The 22,270-nt window shown below is 35.0% G+C and overlaps 1 protein-coding gene across 2 annotated transcripts; it reads right to left on the bottom strand.

Moving 5' to 3' along the window:
- Positions 1–1,717: 1,717 nt before the first annotated feature.
- LOC131160290 (probable Ufm1-specific protease) lies at positions 1,718–14,230 on the bottom strand. Of its 2 annotated transcripts, XM_058115774.1 has the most exons (13): positions 13,949–14,230; positions 13,488–13,844; positions 12,768–13,036; positions 12,512–12,596; positions 12,180–12,355; positions 7,798–7,888; positions 4,184–4,309; positions 4,024–4,071; positions 3,842–3,918; positions 2,921–3,009; positions 2,542–2,653; positions 2,305–2,407; positions 1,718–2,140 (listed from the first exon to the last, which is right to left on the bottom strand). In XM_058115774.1, the coding sequence occupies exons 1-13, from the start codon at positions 14,190–14,192 to the stop codon at positions 1,911–1,913; spliced, it is 2,007 nt and encodes a 668-aa protein (XP_057971757.1). In that variant the 5' UTR covers positions 14,193–14,230; the 3' UTR covers positions 1,718–1,910. The 2 variants fall into 2 exon arrangements, with proteins under 2 accessions (XP_057971757.1, XP_057971758.1); XM_058115775.1 differs by lacking the exons at positions 2,542–2,653; positions 2,921–3,009 and having other exon boundaries at positions 13,949–14,222.
- Positions 14,231–22,270: the final 8,040 nt, after the last annotated feature.

Genomic DNA, 22,270 nt, shown 5'->3' with positions numbered 1-22,270 from the left:
TTCCAAATTATTTTATAATTCCGCCTATGATATTAAAGTTTTGATCCCATCTGCTCGAGAATAGGCATAGTCGAACCACATAAAATTTCGATCTCGTTTTTATTTATTTTTCTGCTCATCTCTATTTACTTTATTATTAATTTTTACATCATTTTATAATATTTATAATATTTTAAAAAAATTGGAAATATTATCTAAATTTTTTTAAAAATTTGAAACTCCTAAAATTTTCCAAAAAGATACAAATCTCTTTTTAACAAACTTAAGATTCGGAGAAGTCAATCAAAATTTTAAAATTTCAGGGAAATTTTCTAAATTTTAAAATTTCTACCTTTTTATTAGATCTGAAGAAAGGTGAGTATTTTTTTTAATTTCATTTGGTGGGCAATAGTAAAATGGTAGTAGCTTTGGATCTATAATTTTGTTTAAGTAAAGGTGAAGAAAATAAAAAGAAATTTTAGTTTTTATTGTATTTTTTATATCTATAATATTAAAAATAAAATTTTTTCTAATATATTTAAATATTTTAAAAATAAATGTTAATGATGTATAAAATTATAATTTTTTGCCTATTGATGACATGTTTTTATTTTTCACTTTTCAATAACAAGATATCATAAAATGAATTATTTTACATTTTTATTTTATTTATTATTTTCCTAGATAGACCGAAACATTTAAAAATGAAAAATTCTTTCATCTTTAGCAGTGACAATTGCAATGGTAATGCGTCAATGAGATTTTTTCTCTTTTTTTTGTTTTTTTTTGAAGAAAACCAAAACTTTATTTTTAATAATGAATCACAATTACAAGTCACAATAATAATCCTCAGTCTCTCATTAGATGCCCAACAAAATAAAATAAAAAAAAATATTTTTTAAAAAATATTGTTAAATCATGTTTGGTTTATAGAAGAAAATAAAAATTAAATGATAAACTTAAAAAAATGTTGATGTCCAATTACCAAATGTAGTTTTTAGTAGATTCTTGGTTTGCTACACGGAAAAAAATAAAAACACTATATAAATTTGCCCTCAAAAAGCCAGCAAAATCGTTCAATAGGAGTATGAATGAGTTAACCCTACTTGATTCGCTTTTTAACTTGATTCAAAATGATTTTACTCAAATTCAAACTATTCGAGTATCTTACAAATCATCGCAAACCTAATCAAACTTTTTAACTTTATTATTTTTATATTATATAAGTCATGCTGTATATATTTTATTGATATATTTAATACTATATATACATTATTCACGTATTTAGAAAAATTCATTGATTTGGATTTGTGTAAGTTTGGCCAAATATAATTTAAAATTGTGTTGAATGTTATCAAATCCAATAAATTTAAATCTAAATCTTAAAATTCATACTCCCAAGTTTAATATTTTTGAATTGAGCCGAGTATTCCATTATGTCGACTCGACTCATATTGAAGACAAGGTGGCATGCTTCCGTTTCCATTACCATTTTTCTGTAGCTGCACTGCGAAAAAACACGGTTTGAAACATGCTTGAAAACTGTTCTACTTCCCAAACATGTTCTTTGGTAGTGTTTTTAAGAAAATATTTATTAATAGCAGTGCTTTTCAAAGCATATATGATGGTGGAAACACCCAAACAAAATGAAACCCAAAACATTAAAGAAACAGAAACCATACAATTATAATAATGACCAGTGAATAAAATGACCAACCCATTTACCTTGTGTGTAAAAGTAAAAGTAAAAACCAACTAAAAGAGGTCCTTCCATTTAAAAGAGCGGTTAACAGTTGTTGCGTCAACTCTTTCCAATATCCACAAAAACCAATCTCTCCTTGGACATAAATCACTGCGAAAGTCATCCACTATATCCGTATAGGCATGTAACTTTCTCACAATTGAATCCTGGAAAAAAAACAAACCCTAAACTAAACCATGTTGGGCCTCTGGGGTAGTAAAAGATTATAGAATTTGTCCTGCAGGAAGAAATTCCTTCCTTTACTATCAACTGCCTTTTTCCAACCGCACCAGCAGCCATTTATGATCTTCTTGTGCTCATCAGCACCGGTGTAGTGTGGATCCAATATGAGAAATGCACAATCTCCACTTACATCGTTGTAGTCAACTCCCAAGAGGGTATACGCAAGAACACCACCACCTGCACGTATGAACCAAATAAGAAACTAGGACACAGCGGCACCTAACAAAGTTCTTTCATTTTATATTTTGAATGGCAAAACGCGATCCTTGTGGTATGTTTGTCTTGAGCAAGTAATTGTGAAGACAGCAGAAGATGACATGGTTCATCCTATTCCTACTTACCAATCATTATGGGTGTTCCCTGGTTCTCAAAATGCAGGGCCAGCTCTCGACATTTCTCGGGAAGCTCCGCTCCAGATCTGACATTTATCACTTTGCAACTGACCTGCTCGGGATGCCAGACTATAATGTCAAATTGGCATGCATATTGCACAAACATGATAATGTAATAACCCTACGCAATTTTGGGGAAGTCAAGGTTCACACAAGACACAACCATCAGATAACTAGCACGCTTACCCCAAGGAGTTTGTCTAATACAAAGCTTAGTTCAATGGCACCAATCCATTCACGTGATCCAATAAAAGAAGGTTCTTTATCACCAATCTCTACAAGCGTATGTTGTATTTCCCTGAGAGAAGCATTTTGGCTTCAAATCAAATTTCATGACGCTACAATTTTAAGGAATATGAAGTATTTGTTCCAGTGGTATCAAAGAAGTAATGGAACAAATGTTAAACTACATATAACTAAATGAATAAACAGCCAACAACTTTGGTACAGAAAATTAGTTTTTTAGAAGAAAAAAAACAAAAAAAACAAAAAAACAAAAAGTCCAATATTGGTGTCATCTAAACAACAAAGCTCCATCACATTCTAAGTAGTTACGATTTTATACCTATGTGAAGGAACATCAATGGACGTGTAATGCTGGAGTTTGAACCATGAAACAATAGTTTGTAGAGAGCGATAAGCACAACCCCAGCCCTAGCAAACAAAATATGAATGATTGATTCAGCATAGAATTTCAAGGAAACAATGTGACAACAATATAAAATGGCAATAACAACTTTCTCTAAGGTGTTCTATGCTACATATCATACAGTAAATGAAGTACTTTCTATCTATAGCATGACTCACAAACAACTGAAATTTGCACTCTAGTTTTCTTAAATCATATCCCCATCTCAAATGAGAGCAAACTAGCACGGTTAAAAATACAAAATAAATAAATAAAAATAAAATTAATCCCTAACTTTATTAAAGAGGCACATAGCAATTTCCCACTTCAACCAATTAAATTCATATAAATAAATAAACAAATAACAATTCCATGATTTAGGCAATCAATTAGAAATCCTGCACTGGTTCAAAAAACAATTCAAAAGTAAAGGTAGCAAGTGAGGATTATAATGATGGGTAAAGAAAGAGCAGATAAAACACCCCCACCTCACAAAGAAAACACATTTCAAGAAGAATAATAAGGCATTAAAGAACAGTGACAATCAGCTTCAGAGCAGTTAAAAACTTAACAAGATATTTCCAGATATAAGCGCATTCATTCTTCAGATACTACATTTCTTTAGCACTTTTGTGATATAATAATATTTGGGGTGGGGGTTGTTTTACAACAACCAAGGCAACTGTATAAATCATGAATTGAAAACACCAAAGAAATGAACTTGCAGACAGTCAAAAAATTCTGAGACCATCAAGATTTTCATTCACTGAATATAAATTATATAATTGTCACAATTAAACATACATTTTTTTACAAGAAATCATTAAATTTAAGTGCTGCAAGTAAGAACTCCCTTACTGAGTCATCAAATCCATCTTGAAGGTAATGATAATATTCATAGGAACCTTGAATCAATGATGTAAGTCCTCCAGAAACTACATCCACAAAAATTGACTTAATTAAAGTTTGCAAAAAGATAACATGCACACCCCAAAAAAATAATAATAATAATAAGAACAAAATATACAGAAACTGCTGACCTCCACTGCTTGGAATTCCAGTATGTACATCTCGAAGCAAAATAGAACCTGAAATTACCACAGAAATGTGTCAACAAAGTTCATACAAACAAAACACCAATGCCCAAAACCCCAAAATGATAGAGAAAGAGAGAAAAGGTAATGGCTGACGAGAACTTACCCTTTCTTGTTGAGTTGTTCCCCATACTCTCGTTGTTTACAGAAAAATTTAAGGCATTAACAATTCGTAGAAGAGGGCGATCTAGAGGTAATCCCAACCTCAAATGTAGGGATCGTCTAACTTCAACTGCAGAAAACATGGTTGAATAAAGTTTTGAGAAGATTTAGAATCTTGAGGGTACACTGAGCAATGAAGAATAGATAGAACAATTTGATAAATTACAGTCTCTGACAACTGCAACAACTCTTCCAATATCCTTCCTCATAAAAGTAACTATAAAAAGTAAATCTACAACTGCAACAACTCTTTTCTCTTTATTGAAACCTAGAAACTCAATTTTAAGTTGGTTAATTATAGTTAGTAATTTTTTTTAAAAAAATTTCACTTTTGGGTTTATTTTCTTTGACATTTAGTATGTATTTGTTTTAATAACTAGCATACAAAACTTTTTCAATCATTAAAATGACAATTCTCATATTCCAAGTTCTTTCTTTTTCATTCTCCTTACACCTAATCTGGAGACAAAAATACATTCTATTGCTACACATTCCTTGTTTAATTAATGAAAATTCTGTTTTTTATTTTTTTAGATAACAAAAATTCTTTAAAATGACATCTTCTCGTATTCCAAGTTCTTTCTTTTTCATTCTCCTTACACCCAATCTGGAGAGAAAAATTCGTTCCATTGCTACACATTCCTTGTTTAATAAATGAAAATTCTATATTTTATCTATATTTTATTTTTTCAGTGAACGAAAATTCCATAGAAGACCAAAAAAGTCCAAAAGATGGCATTCTACATTTTATATTTCTTTATATTTATGATTTCTTGATTTAAACTTCACTAATAAATAAAGTAGAGAAAATCAGCAAATGCATGATGCTTCTTGCCAATAGCAACTAAAGCGACCAAGATGACATCCAATACGTGCAGTATATGTTATATTTAAATTGATTAAAATTTACTAAAATCATTTAAGGCTTAGTATGTAGGATTCATCAAAACATGTGAATCTATATGCTCTTAACAAGTTTGCTAATGCAAAAAATGAATTCATGGATGCAATGTCGTTACCCATTACGTAACATCCTTGATGGCTGATATTGAAACACCACAGCAGTTAGCATTACATGGACCATTGTCATTTTTTCAAAACCATAGTCCAGAATCTCCATTTACCAAGCATATAAATATAATCATACTTAAAATTGCACTTATTTTTTCTTTTCTCGTTATTCATGTGCATTTTCTTGGGATTTTAACTTTCATAGGAGATCGATAAGCTTTCCTCTCTTAGGCTTGCTGGATTCTTTTAGTAATCTCATGCAGGGGATAATAGAGTTTGGTGCTTGGATAGTTCTAGTGTTTTATCTTGTAAATCATATTTCTATCATCTGATTCAATTTTCCCATCTTTCTCCTATTGCCAATTGTCTATTCACTCATGGAGAACTAAAATTCCAACAAAGGTAAAGATTTTTGTGTGGACTGCCATTCTTAATGGAGTTCAACACCAACATTATGCTGCACCTTTGATGACCATAAATGGCCGTCTCCCCTTAAATGTGCATTATTCTTTCTACTAATAGAGAGGATCATGCTATCTATTCGCTGCTCTGGGGCTCCATGCTTGTTGGAAGAGTTTTGGGTTTGTCCAAAATCTCAAGAGGATTTCTTGTTCATTGATTTTGTTGGCTTTGAGAGGCAAAAGAACGGGAAAATTTTTGGTTGTGCACACTCTTTGCAGTTAATTTGGTTGGAGAGGAATGCTCAGATCTTTCAGTATCATGCTTCGCTGCTACATCATTTGATAAGATTTGAAAGAGGATTGTTTTTTGGCCTCTTTGTGGGTGTTCCCTGCTCCATGAATTGGTAGTATGACCTTCTCTGATATTCAGCACGACTGGTTGGTCCTTTTAGTTTAGTTTCTTGTTTTGGTTTTTGGTAATTGCAAGCCTTTGTTTTCATTTCCTTTTGTTTTTTAAAGATGTCTCATCCTCTTTGTAATTCCTTCTTAATGAATTTCTTCTTTTTCTATAATAATAATACTTAAAACTGCAGTTAAGCCTAATATATTTATGTTTAATTGCTTATAACTCCATTCCTTTTTTTAAAAAAAACATTTTTTTGTCGTTTAGGTTTTTATTTAAAACCAGTTTGCTATGTCTTAACAAAACCAACCATTGACTTACCTAGTCTACAGCAATTTCAACAATAAACAGAACCTAACGACACATAATAAATAGGGAGTAAGCCTCTTAAAGTTCAACCACTCAGCCCTAGCAAGCCCAAGAACAACACATTCAGTAATGAATGATAATTATCATAAAAATATAGCAAGCTTGAAAATGTTGTGGGATTATTTGATTTCAATTGTTATTACAAGCATACACACTTTGTTTGGGGATGGGGGGAGGGCAAGGATATATGGAAGTATTCATTGAAGGAGATTCCAAATTTGAAGGCCACCCATGTACACAAGGCGTATACAAGTTCAAAGTCTCCCGAATAAAGAAAAAAAAATACAGAACCACAACCAGACAGACCAGTCAACCAAAAATGTAATGTAAAAAGCCACTCCAAGCCATTTTATTTTCACATAAATGTTCTAAAATTTCTCTCCCCAGACAATGCATAAAAGTGCTAAGCAAATGCTTAGCACACTGCCTTGTTCTTGCCTTTACGACAAAAGCTCTTTCAAGCCCAAAGCTCCCTTTCCAGGATATCTGAGATAATCCAACAAATGTCAAAAGTAGCATAAAAGCAAAATCCAAAGCGTTCTCACTCAACTGCAAAGAAGTGATTAACCAACTCCTCATCACTCCTACACAAAAACCATCTACAAACTAAATGCTAGTTAAAGTATCCATCTATTAGATTGTCAATGATAAAAAGTTTCTTTCCAATGTGCAGTCCTAGGGAAAAACAGGCAAATTAGAGAGACTTCTAATCTTCCAAATAGCATTCAGTGCGAAATAATTCCTCCCAAACCATTCAGCCAATTCGATCCTATCAATATAGCGTTAAAAAAATTCACACTATACCTTCATTCCTTGTTAACTCCAAATCTAATGTTGTTCCTATTCCAACACAAGCAAAAAGCTTACATAAATGCTGCATCACTCCAATGTCCCACATATAAGGGAGATAATTTCCTTGAAAGAGCATTTAACACAAAAGCATACTAAAATCATGCAAAGCTTGTGATCAACAATTTAGTTTCTATCTGAAATCTTCAACTTCACCAAAGACATTGCATCATTACATAGTTAGCCATTGATGAACTTCCCTTTCTTTTTTTTTTGTGGCAGGGGGGGGGGGGGGTGGATTCTAGCAGCAGAAGGTTCTAATAGTTAAATAAATAATCCCGGCCAAGAACTATTTTGGTTTGTTCATCCAAAATGCAAAAACATATCAACCTCAGTTCATACATTGCAGTTACTAGGATTCTAGAATGCTCGACCTGAAAAAAAAAAAAAGAGGGAAAAAAAGCTATTGAACTACATTCATGGAGATCTGCAGTGCTCAAAATAAGACCAATCCCATTTAATGATCCCAGCCATAAGAAGTACATCATTTAAACAAAAGTTTACATCAATTTCGCCTGTATGTACCTTGCTTCATTTCAGTCTCCCCATAACTGAGTTCATAGATAACTGTTATTGGATGCAAAATCCCAGGTGGGCTAAAGTGATACGGGCGTAACTGCAGGCAACATACACGTATTAGCTGGTCCTAAAAATGAAAAAGCATACATTCAAAATAATAACAGTCAATGACATTTTTTCAGTAAATGCAACACAAATATTTTTAAAAATATTTTAGTCACTCACACACAAAAATAAAAAGTGTAAATATCCAAAATACCAAATTTTTTTTCTTCATGAGAATATTTATAGCATTAATAGATGAAGATACAGTATGACTTTGGAGGACAGAAGAATTATATCTCTATCGTGGCACCATATTTATCCATGAAAATGAAGGACAAAGTAGCACTAAACTTTCAAGCAAGAAGTAGAAGCATAGGAAACAGATGTAGAAAAGGCAGTAAGAAACATTGGTCCATGGTCCCCCTTAATTCCTCCAAACTCTGGGCAACATGTGGGCATTATAACCAGGCCAACAACAGGGGTTGTCTATCCCTCAGTTACAAGAACCTCATTTTCTTTTTTAATCAGCAAAGAGAAAATTCAAAAAAGGACTCCAGTGAGGTGCTGTGCTATTACAAACAAAAAGAGACCGACAGAACAAGGAAAATAAAAAGAAAATACAAATTATTGTATGTGACAGAGTATCCAAAACATAAAGAATTGTATGGATATCCAAATTATAAAATCAAATAAATCAGCTAGCAAGTGAGAGAAGTCATTGATGTACGACAGGAACAGAGAGAGAGAGGTTCAAGGGAGAGGAGAAGAAGACGAAGAAGAAGAAGAAGAAGAAAGAATAAGCGCAAAGAAAAGGGAGGCTGCAGCAGAGTAGGGCAAAAATTAGAGAAAGAAGTTACAGAACTGAAGATAGATCTGCCAAAACAGGAAATAGGATCAGAAACTGGGCAAAGAGTGAACAGAAGGAGAGGAAAGAAAGAGAGGAAAGGAAGGGCTGCATGAGAGAGGGAAATTGAACTACAATTACAACAATAACAACAACAACAACCACAAGAAGCTTTAAGTCTCATTAGGTGGGATAGGCTACATGAATATTTTTCCGTCAATTCACCCGATCAAGTGCATTTTCCTCTACTAGATTAAGAGCTATTAAATCTTTCCTCACTATTTCATTACAAGTTATTTTAAGCCTACCTCTATCCATTTCATGCTAGAAACAATAACTAACTCACTCCTCACATGTGTGCTACTAGACCTCCGTTTCAAATGCCCAAACCATCTAAGCTGCCCCTCCCTTATCTTGTTTTCAACTGGTGTTAGGCCTAGTTTATTGCATATATGCTCGTTCATTAATTTATCTTTTAATGTTATATCACTCATCCACCTTAACATTCGCATTTCGGTAACTTTTGACTTTTTCTAAATATTGTTTCTTAGTTGCCCAACATTCTGAACCATAAAGCACAGCTGGCCTTATAGTTGTCTTATAGAACTTTCCTTTAAATTTTAAGGGTATTTTATTATCACACAACACACCTAACACACTCCTTCATTTTACCCAACTTGCTTTAATTTTAAGTATTACATCCTCTTAGATTCCACTCCACTCCTACTTTTATCAATCAAGACAATATCATCTACAAATAACATACACCAAGGGATTTGGATATTCCTAGAGAGTACATCAATTGCTAAAGTAAAAAAGATTGAATCAAGAGAAGGATATGATTTTTGGAGGCAAATGGTGCAGGATAAGTTTGGAGAGGGTTGTAACTGGTGGTGCCCTAAAGGGGAGTAGGATGCCTTGTGAAGCATGGTAGCGGAAACATATACATATTTAAAGTGGATGGGAGGTACTTAAACACCCAAAGGGGAGTAGGAAATTGAACTGTACTTGTAGAAGTCAATCTGATGCTAATACATTACAGAGAAGGAACTTATACACCCAACATTACAAGCAAAATAAATATTTAACAAATAACCCCAAGTAAAACAATTACAAAATAACTCTAAAAATTGACCAAACTTCTTAATTATCTAGATTTAATAACTTAAAACAAAATACCTAATTTTTAAATCTTCAAATGAAATATGATCACCTAGAATTATCTGCAAGCAATCCTTCATCAGTCATCTATCTTTAAGAGTTGTAAAAAGGCTCTTTGCACGCAAACATCCTTACTATGAGACAGCATGACCAGACTATCTCAGAAACTTGATTCATCAGTTTTTTAGGCACAGAATCTAAAATAGATCCTTGCCAATTATAACGCAACCTTGCTTCCGTCATTACAAATCTTAAATATTTTTAGTCGGCCATAAGCCCAATAATTTATTATGCATTGTTTAGTGGGAAGAAACTAAAATGTAATTTTGCAACTTCATTGGCATTGATATGTGAAAATATTAACTTTATATGATTATACTAATTTGTAATTTTATACATTGGAGTTAGACATTTATTCAAAAATACTAAATGCTAGTTGTATTTTATAGTTGGTACATAATTTTGCCCATTTTATGCATAATTTACATCAATGCTTCCTAGATGCGTCTAACATTCAACTCGTTTACATCTCCCCACTTCCCTGCTCCCACCCCAACTCCTACCCCCATTGTCGCCCCTGCCCTCACCCCTACCTAGGGCTGCAAACAAGCTGAGCCAAGCTTCAACATGTTCAGGCTAGACTGGGAAAAGTGGAAGCTCACCTCTATTCAAGCTCATAAAGTTGGGCTCGAGCTCAGCTTAGGATTAAAATTACTGGCTCAGGATCGGGCTAGGGCTGAGACTCAGGCTCGAGCTCAAATTATAAATGGCCTTCGGGGCTGGGCCAAAAGGAACCCTACAATCTGTCTTGGGCCCTTTGCAATCCTCATTTTGAAAGAAAAATCACCCTCATGCTGCAAAAAAAAAAGAATTTAAGCATTTAGCGAGCCTGGATCGAGCTTATTAATAACCTCATCATTGAGCCCTTTAACAAGCCTAGTAAATGAGCCCATTCAAGCATGTAATCAAGCAACTCACGAGTCCAAACAAGCCGAACCCACCTGAGTTCAGCCTCAGCTCATTTATTAACCCAGCCTAAAAATTGAATTTGGGAATCACTCATTTAGATGATAAATGAGCCCTTACCATGCTGAGCTCCTGAGCTGCTTGTGAGCGGCTTAGTTAGCTTGCAGCCCTACCCCTAGCCCAGCCCCTACCCCACTTTGTGTAACTAGAGTACATCCGCTAGCCTATGGGTAGCCAAGGGGATACTTGTTGGCTTTAATTTACTTGAATGTCAATTTCTGAACACCAAGATCTTATGCTTCATTTTGAGTTCATAGTCGCATGCAGTATAAGAATAGTCTGAAATTTTCTCATGAAGCTGCCATGTTCATATGTTTGCTAGTATCCATGCAAAGATAGCTACGAAGTTTCCATTCCTTGCAGGTTTATCTACATCAAGAAATAAATAAGTATTTCCTTTGCCAGGGCGCTGGTAGAGATTGATGTTGCTAAAGAACAAAAGCGTAGTGTGAGAGTCCGTATGCCTAATGGTCAATCTTTTAGTCAGGAGGTGTCTTATGAGAATGTGCCTAAATTCTGCAAGTTCTGTAACATGCTTAGTCATGTAGAGGTGAACTGCAAAAATATGAAAGAACAAGATCAGAAAAAAGGTAAAAAGAAGGTCGGTCCTGCCACCAATGAGGGGTCATTGAATGTTTGCTTGGACTCTTGTAAGACCAATGACATCCATGTGAAGATGGTGGTAAGATTAAAAGCTCTTGTGGTGGTTCAAACGCTGCAGGGTCCAAAGAAACCATAAAGACTAATGCTACCTCAGCCATACAAGGGGTGAGTGAATTTGGAAAGAGTAAGGATAAAGATAAAGTTCTCTCTTGCTGATACGGAAATTTCCCCTCTCTTTGCATGGTAAGGATGTAGCTGAAAAGAGTAAGGATAAAGGAAAAGCTCCCCTTGTGACTATGGTTAGTGGCAAAAATCAAGAGGATGATATGCTGCAAGGATGGTGTGTTCATCCTGTGAAAAGTAAGAATAGGAATACGGGGTCTAGGCCTCCTTGAGGTCTATTGATCTTGCGTTCCCCTTGTTCTCTGGGCATGCCCAGATTTGATTGTACCTGTTACTAGGTTTTCCTAGTTTTGATGCTGCTTGTTTAAGCCTTTGTGCCCTGGGTATGCCCAAGTTTTGATTGTACTTGTTCTAGGTTTTTTTGCTAGTTTTGATGATGTTTGTTTTGATTGGAGCTTTGGCCTCCTTGCTCGGGGTATGCCCGGAGTTACTATGTACATATCCCTTTGATCAATATAATTTACCATTTACTGATAAAAAAAAAAAGAAATAAATATAATAGACCAGTTTAAAGAAGTTATCTCACTTGAGGATGTTGTGTTAAGAGGTTGGGCAACACCGCCTTCTTCATTAAATATAACTGGTCAACCAGCGCTGGGATGATTAACTTGGAAACTGCACAAGTCAGTGGGAGATCTTTGGCGGCATAACAAAGCACTTCTAGTTCATAACCTACAACCAAAAAATGGACTGCATCCGAAGCTGAAAGCACAGGTGTTAAATCTTGTTAAAATTAGTAATATGATAATGTCCTTGACTATGATACTGCAAATACAATTATTAATTTATTAATAACATGTACTTAATGAATACAAGGACAAGACAACTTCTTCTTTTTTTTCATATCAAGGCCAATACCTGGAATATATTCCGCAACAGGTGCAGCAGATCTTGAATTTTTTGATCTATTGTGAAGGATGCTAACTTGGATTATGTCTGCATTCTAAGAAAGCAAACTTTTAAAAGAAATTTTCTTATTGTCATTACAACAGTTAAATAAATAATGAACAAACATGTGAGATTTTCAACTAATAGAACATGCAATGAACTAATGAAACCCAACAAACTCTTATGTGAAAAATGATGTTAAAAAGGCATCTTAGAGTTTATTTACCTCCACTGAAGGAAAAGATGAAATAGGGTTACTTTTTGAACAAAATTGAGCGCATACTAAAGACTTTGTCTTGATGTCTCCAGCACTTTTGTTGGGATGCTTGACATTTGAGAGATCAGCATGGAAATCCAAATCCTCACCATGAAGAATGACAGGCTGTGGACCTTCTGCTGAGGATTCATTTAATATTTCCACCAAGTATGCAACATGTGGGTCTTTGAACTTATCAGCAGCTGCTTTAATCGATTGGGAATACATCTCATCTGCACCTGAGAATCACTAATAGTATTCAAGTAATTAAATACTCATCACCAAGAGAAAGGGGGAAAAAATCAAATGTAGAAACAGATAAGCTTCTGAGAATATTTTACCAATGGCATGGAATTTCCAACATGAGCTATACCAGTTCAAAAGTAACACAAACCATAAAACACATAAGCAACGTGGACAGATTCTTACTTTTGCAATTCAACCAATCAACAGGGGCATAGAACTAATACCTTCACATTAGCCCCTCATTCACTGAAACTCCATAAATGCAAATATCTTAATTTCAAAAATCAGTTTTCTAGCACTCACAATCAAGCGTAGTGACTGGCACAACTTGGAAACAGAAAAGTACAGCAATATAATGACGGCAAATTACATTATTCATTAAAATGCAAACAAAATGGAAGATTTCGATGAAATAAAATGTACGTGAAGTACACGAAAACTCACCCGACTGACGATTTCCAGGAAAATAAAACGGCAGCTTAATCGGCAGTTTGCACCGGAGTAAACACCCCCTGTCCCACACTTGCCTCTCCGGATGATCTTGATTCTCATACGCAACAGAGTTGACAGACTCGAGACCAGACAAATTTCCCGTTCTCGAGACGAAAAAATGAACTTTGCCGGAGTCTAATTCGGCAACCCCCCCGAGAACATCTCGAATTTCATAATCTTCACCGAGAAGAAGGTTTCTCATGCTGCGCGCGGCATCGGCAGCTTCACCGGCAAATTTTTCGTCCGCTTCCCCGACAACAAGCGCTCCAACTATGTCCAAGCCTCTCGGCATCAGCATCCTAAGGTCTTCTGCTCGTATAGAATTGAAAATCAGTATGTGTGTGTGTGTGTGTGTGTGTGTGAGAGAGAGAGAGAGAGAGAGAGAGAGAGAGAGAGAGATTGAAGGAAGGTACCTGATTCCTTGGGGAAGTCGGGAGAGAAGGGGGATGAGGGGTGGGTGTGGATGCATCGGAAGGTGGAGAGAACGGTGAGAGGAGGGAAGGAAGGGGATCCGATCAGCCATTGAAGCCCTGGTTCGTTGCTTCGGATGAGGAGGTTAGGGCACAGAATTCGTACGCTCGTGTTGCTCTCGCGTTGGGTCTCCCCCATGGATGGATGGATGGATGGATGGATTTGAATCTTCTCAGCCTGCCTCATTAAAACGAACAAAGGCTTTACTTGTTTTTATTTTTCACTCACAGCTTGCCCGTCTCGTCGCGGATCTGAGCACAGTGATGAACGGAGGAGGTGACGTAAAACGCCGTCGTTTTTACGCAAAGATCTCTAAAAGTGCTATACCTTTTTTAAGGGGGCTTTTCACTTTTGGTATCTAAAATTAGTAAAAATTAAAATCAAAAATATAAATTAAAAATTAAAAATTAACAACTTAATGTTTATAAAATGAAAATAAATTAAAATTTTAATTAAAAGATGCTTAGTTTTGCTTTTACATCACATAATATTATAAAAAATATCATTAAAATGATAAAATTGAAAAATCATACACAATAAAAATACTACAACAAAAATAAATTTATTATAATTATTTTACTTAATTGTTGTACTTTAAAATTTTACTTTACAATAATAATTCTATTAGACATGACAATTGACAAATAGTAAAAATATTTTGAAATTATATTTTTTAATATTTTTTAAAAATTTATATATATTAAAATATTTTGAAATTATATGTTTTAATATTTTTTTAAAATTTATATATATTTTTTATTTTTATTATATTTAAATTTATGTGATCATTCTATTTTTAATTTAATTTTAAAATATATAAAATAAATTATTTAATCCAAAATAATTATTTTTGGACATTAAGATTTCTGATAATAAGTTGTCAAAATAATATAAAATCATAGAATTTGATTTTCAATTAGTTTTGCAAACAACAGAAAATCGATAACAAAAATAGAAAACTAACAACATAAGCAAACATCTTAAACATCCCAGTCGAGAGTATATAGAGTCAGAGGGGGGGTGAATGCACTCTTTTCGTGTATTTCGATTTTCTCTACAAAATAAAATATTTGGCAAGGTTCAAGCAATTATATCACAATATAGGTAAAGTAAATCAAGCACAAGACAAATAATAAAGAGTATGGAGAGAGAAGCTTAACACTGGTATTTTAATGTGATTCGGCACCAAGCCTACGTCCACGTCTTAGCACAGAGCCAAGGATTCCACAATCCACTAAGGATACTCTTTTACCGGCGGAGAAGCCTTACAACTCGGAAACAAATTCCTACACTCGGGAACAAATCCCTATCGCGCTCACCAAGCCTTCACTTTAGTTCACACAGAACTTTTACCATACGGATCACAAATAACCTTACAACAAATGGAAGATTTCAATAAAATGCTCCTTATTTAGCTGATTGCAAGTACAAAACAAACCTCATACCAATCTCTCAAAGAATGATTCACACAAGATTAGAGAGTAAGAGAGTATGAGCACTTATGAGTGATAAACAAAGATGCAAAGTACCTAGGTTTTTTATTCAAATATATTTTTCACTATGAACTTGTATAAATCATCAAAATCATACTAAACAAGTTTATGAACTTGTATTTATAGCCAAAAACCCTTACTAGCCATTATTGGACCGTTGGGAGCAATTCCCAAAAGAAACTAACCGTTTTCTAGCCGTTATTGCGCTATTCACAATGCGTCTTGTCGACTAGTGACCCCCACTCGTCAACTAATGGCACTTTGCTAGTAATCGTAAACATTCTACTTGGACTCGTCGACTAGTGGCTCCCACTCGTCAATAAGTGCCCCAAATCAAAAAAAAGTCATCAACATGAAAGTTGTGGAATTTTTTCTTAACTTTATAAAGACACCAAGATCGTCTTTTTTTGTGTAGTGACCTGAAGAATAATAACATTTTTAAATAATAAGAGGGAGAGAAAATAGAAACAGAAACAGAAACAGAAGGAGGTCGTAGACTTTGTCCGCGTTCGTCAACGACATTGCATTTTAAAGATAATATTAAATAAAAATAATTTCAAGGAAATTGCTCAACTTCGTCGATGAGAAAATATCGAGAGACGGTTCGAGCTACTATGAATTTCGTCGACGAACACAGGGCCTCGTCGACGAATTTTGTAAAGGGCTCGTCGATGAAGTGATGTGTCTCGTCAACGAACCTGGCTCTATAAATAGTGGAAATCCGGGATAATCTTCATTTCTCTTGCCGCTCTCTCTCTCCTCTCTCTCTCTCTCTCTCCTACGACTCCCTCTCCCTTCTCTCTTCATTTCCAGCCCCACCAGTCGCCGGATCGACGATTCGAAGCTACTACAACGCTCCTGGCGAAGTTCTCCACTCATCTACTGGAGCAGATTGTCGAGAAATCGGAGTTGGAAATCATCTCAAATTCAGGGTAAGGCCTTTTAGTCTCCTTTTGGCTTTGTGGTAGTCATAGGAAATGATACAGGCAGAAAAATATTGATGTTTAGTTCTGGCATATGTTGGTTTCAGGATGTTTTTGTAGAAGGCCATGCGAGTGTTAGGCTTGTATTCCCTAGGGACTTTTCAAAGTTAAGGTAAGGGAAATATGCTATGCTAGGAAATTTCTAAATATTATACAGTGTATTTATTTACGAAAATTATGTATTAATTATGGTGTGACTTGTGAATATGTATGTAGTACGGGGATATGTTTTACGAGTTGTTGTTTCATGATTTTTTTTTATGAATTTCAGTACCATGATTTTACGGATTTAAGTACCATGATTTTATGAATCTCAGTACCATGATTATACAAATTCCAATATTACGAATATGTAGTTCCATGTTATGATTATTCAGATTTCAGTACGTTATGCAACATCATGATTATTTCAGTACTTTAGAATCATGGTAAATCAGTTAGTTATATATAGAAATATATTATATGATATCAGACCCTGTTGGACTTACAGCTACAAAGTACGATACCATTGCTACAGATACTATGTTACTTTATGAGTGCAACCACCTATTCAGATAATACGTGGTACGGTCGACCACCTAAGCCCTTGAAGAGGTTAGGCTCCCCATCTAGATATGGGTTGAGGTGGGCAGGTCGATTGACGGAGTTCAGTGATTTATTCCTGGTTGGCCAGCCAGGATAAATCCAGCCTATGGGCCGCACAACCTCGTCATGAGAGGCATGTCATGACACAGATAGCCATAGGGAATAGTTTCAGTTATTATTACTTACGTATTGATTTACAGAAACGGGGATCCTACTATATACACTAGAAGTATTTTGAATTATAACCATAATACTGATATGTCAAGCAATAGGGAAAAGGGATGGTGTACTTTATTATTTGTGATGTACTTTTGTACTCAGTTATTTATGTTTATATGGAACAGATTTCATGATATACAGTAGCTCATTTGCCACACACTAGTAATAGCATATTTCTTCTTACTGAGTGTTGGCTCATCCCAGTGTTGAAATATTTTTCAGGTGATCCAGGTAGGCGAACAGATCAGACTCGCAAATAAAGGGGCGTCTGTAGTGCCCTGTCAGAGAGTGAGTATCATTTTTGGGAGCGTTTTTGTATATCCCAGTACAGTTGAGGGAATTTTTGAAAAACAGGTATATGTGTATATTTTGGGAAACACAGTAGTACTCTGGTATTGATTTTGTATTGTATATAATGGTTATATTTGTATGATTTCCGCTTCCTGCTGCTTAGGTTAATACGATGGTATCAGAGTATGTTATTTGCAATTATAGAAAAAAAAAAATCAATTTACTAAGCAGGTCGTTACATTTGGACTTTTCTAGCAAAAGTTATGCCCCAAATACCGAAAGGTGTTCAGGAAATTTGATAGGTGCATAACTGAGGTTTTAAACCCAACCAGGACCAAATTTGTAAAAAATTATAGCACTAATATAATTTAAAAATTATCCTTATGAAATTTCTTTTGAATGTAAGATATCTTATTTATGAAAACACATTTGAAAGCTCGTTTTGATATCTTATATGTTTAGTATGTCTTTTATAAAAATATGCTTGACTTTCTTAAGGCTTTAGGACATTAAACTCGTTTTAACAAAACCAGGACTAAGTGTGTAGAAGTTTATAAAGCTAAGATGTTAAAAACTTGTCCCTTTGGAAAGCATATTTGAGTTTACGATTCGTGTTGGCTTTTTAAGTCTGATCCCTGTTTTGATACTGACAAACCATATATATCTTATATGTGCATTTAGTGTGTGAACAGGTCTACATGTTAGCACGGACATAAGATACAGGAGAAATGGGAATCAAGATAGAACTTAAAGCCCACATAACAGCTTGGCGTATTCCATGAAGAGAAGAGCAAAAAGAAGAAGAAGACGTTTATTCTTTATTGTAATTGCATTTAAATTTGTATTATCTTATCTATAATAATGCATGCATCTGCATAATATGATTAAAATGCTCAAAATGACCGTAGATAGACCCTAGGAACCAACACATTTCACAAAAAAACCTTTTTATAAAAAGACTAAAATCATACAAAGTTTTTGGAATAGTGTTAGGGTTAAAATCGGGGCAAAAACAAAGCCAATGCCAGATTTTTTAGGCAAAATATTCATTGTTAATGCCCTCAATCGACCGAACCAAACTAGTAATAACTAACTTGGTCGACCGAACCACTGTTTGCACAGGAGTCAAAAGTTTGACTTGCTCGATCGACCAAACTTGTGGCATTATAATTGCCACAGTCGACCGAACCGTTCAAAAGTCAATATCTTGACTTTGGACGATCGATCGTTCAGGTTTTGAACATATTGTTCCTAATCGACCGAACCAACATGTGTCTAACACTCAACTACTTGGTCGATCGAATCTTGTAATTCACTTTGGTCACAGTCGACCGAACCTAGAGAAATGGTCAACCAAACCTTTCCTTGGCCGACCGAATCCATATGAATGGTTAACCGACCTTGTCTTGGTCTACCGAACCTACGAAGGGGTTCAAAATTGCCCTAACATGGTCAACCGAACTTGTAGCTCAAATTATCCTCAGTCGACCGAACTTAGTGATATAGTCGACCAAACCTTTAATATGGTCAACAAAATCTCTTGAGTTGAAAATTTTTTAAGAGCTAAAATATCATTAATTTTTAAATTAAATTTTTTCAAAATACCGAACATGTCCCCAACGGTCATATTTTTTTAGAAAAACTATAATAACTCTTTCATTTGTTTAATTAGCAACTTTGATTAGCCCAAATTTTCTCTCTAATCCAATGTTAATCAAAGTTCCCCAAAAACGTTTTTATTGTTAAAATCATTCTTTTGGGGCAAAATCTTTTATATAAATCTCTCAAACTCTCTTTCATACTTTTATTTCAAAATCAATTATGAGGAGAGTATTTTATTTAGGGCATTTTATTTGCATATACTCTCACTTAACACTTAATCTTTGAAAAACATTTTTGAGAGTATTGCTTAAGTTTTCTCCTAGTTAGTTATTTAATTAATATTTTTGGGAGAAAATTATTTATAGCACAAATATTTTCTTGAGCTTAAATTCTTAAATTCTCCAAATATTCTTTATTTGCGAAAATATTTATAGGAGAACATAATACTCATTTTTCATATATATTTTATTTGTGCAAATTTATTTAATAACACCCTTACTCTGCCCTGGGTATGCCCTCAACGTACCAATTCAGTCGACCAAAGCATGTTCGGTTAACAAAATTTAGAGGTTCGGTCGACCAAGTCAAATTTGAACTAAGATTTCGGTTGACTGGGGCATTGGGAGTTCCCCACGTGTCAATTTGGTCAACTGAGAAGTTCAAGTTCATTTCAAAAATGGTCAACCGAATAGTCAACCTGTTAACCTTGGTATGTTCGGTCGACCGAGGCTTCTATGTAGGTTTGGGTTCGGTCGACCGAACACACTTAAAGTGTTCATTTTAGTCTTGATTTTTATCAGAAGTCACCCCTATTCATATGAGTATAACTTTTAAGTTATGGGATACATTTCATATGATGTTTAGGGACCTACGATCAATCTATAATCATTGAGCTAATCCAAAAAATCCGGCATCGGTCGACCGAAGGGTGATCCCTAAGGTCCTATAGTTCCCTATGGTCTATTTATGGTCATTACTGAGCTTTTATACATACCATGCATGTCATGCATTATTACAGACCAAATACAAAACAAAATACATTACAATAAGAACAAATGTCTTCTCGTCCTTTTGCTCTTCCGTCTTCCATGGAGTGCGCCAGCAATATGTGCTTGAAGTCTTTTTTGGCCTCCATCAATCCTCTCTCATGTGTGTGTTCGGAATTAATGACATGTTCAAGTACTAGGCACATACATTAGTTCCATGTGCTTTGTCAGCATCAAAATATGGATCGGACTCAAAAAGTCAACAAAAAGGAAAAGGTAGGAATTCAAACAAACAAAAATTCTATTCAAACTATTTCTAACGTTCTCTTTGTTCTAGATTTGAGAACAAATTTACTCAGTGTTGGTCAGCTACAAGAAAAGGGATATGAAATCTCTATAAAAAAAAAAATGGAGTCTGCAGAATTGAAGATAAGAAGTTGGGCTTGATAGCTCAAGTCAACATGATAGCCAACAGAATGTTTCCATTGTATCTCCATGACACTGCTCACTCATGTCTTTCTACAATATTGGGAGAGAAAGAATGGCTATGGCATTTTCGCTATGGGCATCTTAGCATTGGCGGGTTGAAAACTTTACAGCAGAAGAATATGGTGACAGATCTTCCTCAAATTACAGCTCCTTTTGAAGTTTGTGAAGAATGTGTTGTTAGCAAACAACATCGTAATCAATTCCCACAAGGGAAATCATGGAGGGTGAAGGCTGCACTGGAGCTTGTTCATTCCAACATTTGCGGGCCAATAACTCCATGCTCTAATGGTGGTAAGAGATATATACTTTCCTTTATTGATGATTTAGTCGTAAAAGCTGGGTTTATTTTTTGCAAAAGAAGTCTAAAGCCTTTTTAGCCTTTAAAAGCTATAAAGTGCTAGTTGAGAAAGAATTTGACAATCCCATAAAAATTCTTCGCACGGATCGTGGTGGAGAATATAACTCACATCACTTTGCAATTTTCTGTGAGACTCATGGAATCAAGAAGCAGCTTACAACAACTTATAGGCCCCAACAAAATGGTGTTTGAAAAAGGAAGAATCGCACTATTCTAAATATGGTGCAAAGTCTTTTAATAAGGAGCTGTATTCTAAAGAGCTTCGGGCCTGAAGCCATTAACTAGAGCATTCATATATTGAATAGAAGTCTCACACTTGTTGTTTAAAATAAGACACCAAAGGAAGCATGGAGTGGATGAAAATCAACTATTGATCACGTCAAAATTTTTAGGCGTGTTGCATATGCCATATTTCATATCAGAAGAGGAAGAAGCTGGATGACAAGGGAGAGAAATGTATGTTGACTTTTTGAGTCCGATCCCTGTTTTGATTATAACAAACCATAGTATCTCATATGGGTGCTAAGTGTATGAACATGTTCATTTTTCTAAGCACAGATGATAGATGAGAAATGGAAGCTGAGAAGCACTTAAATGCGCACACCATTTGGCGCAATCCATGAAATTGCAAAGGAGCAGAGCATGAAGATTTTTGTTCTTTCAAGTTGTATTGTAATGCATTTATTATTTGAATCTGTAATAATTATGGTTTGTAATATTTGCATCTCATGCATGATTAGGATCTTATGCTTAAAAGGTCATAGCTTGACCATTAGGACCCAAAACCCTTATAGCAAAATGCTATAACTTATTCACACATGGTTGAATAAGTTCAAAGGACAAAATTAGGATTGACCGACGTTGGATTTTTTGGGTCAAATTAAAGGCACAATAGTATCTTTATAATGCTCTCGGTTGACCGACCTTGCATGCTCAAAGTGCCTTGGCCGACCGTCCCTTTAGGCTCTATGTGCCTCGGTCGCCCGAACCCAAATTGGCCTAGTTATTTTAGACTCGAAAGACTGGCCATTCATGCTTTAATTTGCCTCAGCCAACCGAACTTGGCCTCTCAGCAAACCAGCCTTCACCCACGGTCAACCGAACCTACAAAGGTTTGGGAAATTGCCATGGTCAGCCAACTGACCATCTTCCATGGCCAACCGGACCCGAAATTCTATTCAAAAATCTGTGTCTGTTCGGCCGACTGGCCTTATCCCTCGGTCGACCGAACCTCTTGGGTTCGCGTATTTTTACCGCG

Source organism: Malania oleifera, chromosome 7 (assembly GCF_029873635.1).
Source record: "Malania oleifera isolate guangnan ecotype guangnan chromosome 7, ASM2987363v1, whole genome shotgun sequence".
NCBI classification, from domain to species: domain Eukaryota; kingdom Viridiplantae; phylum Streptophyta; class Magnoliopsida; order Santalales; family Ximeniaceae; genus Malania; species Malania oleifera.
The sequence above is the reverse complement of the archived record's forward strand: the minus strand, read 5'-3'. Positions and strand labels throughout refer to the sequence as shown.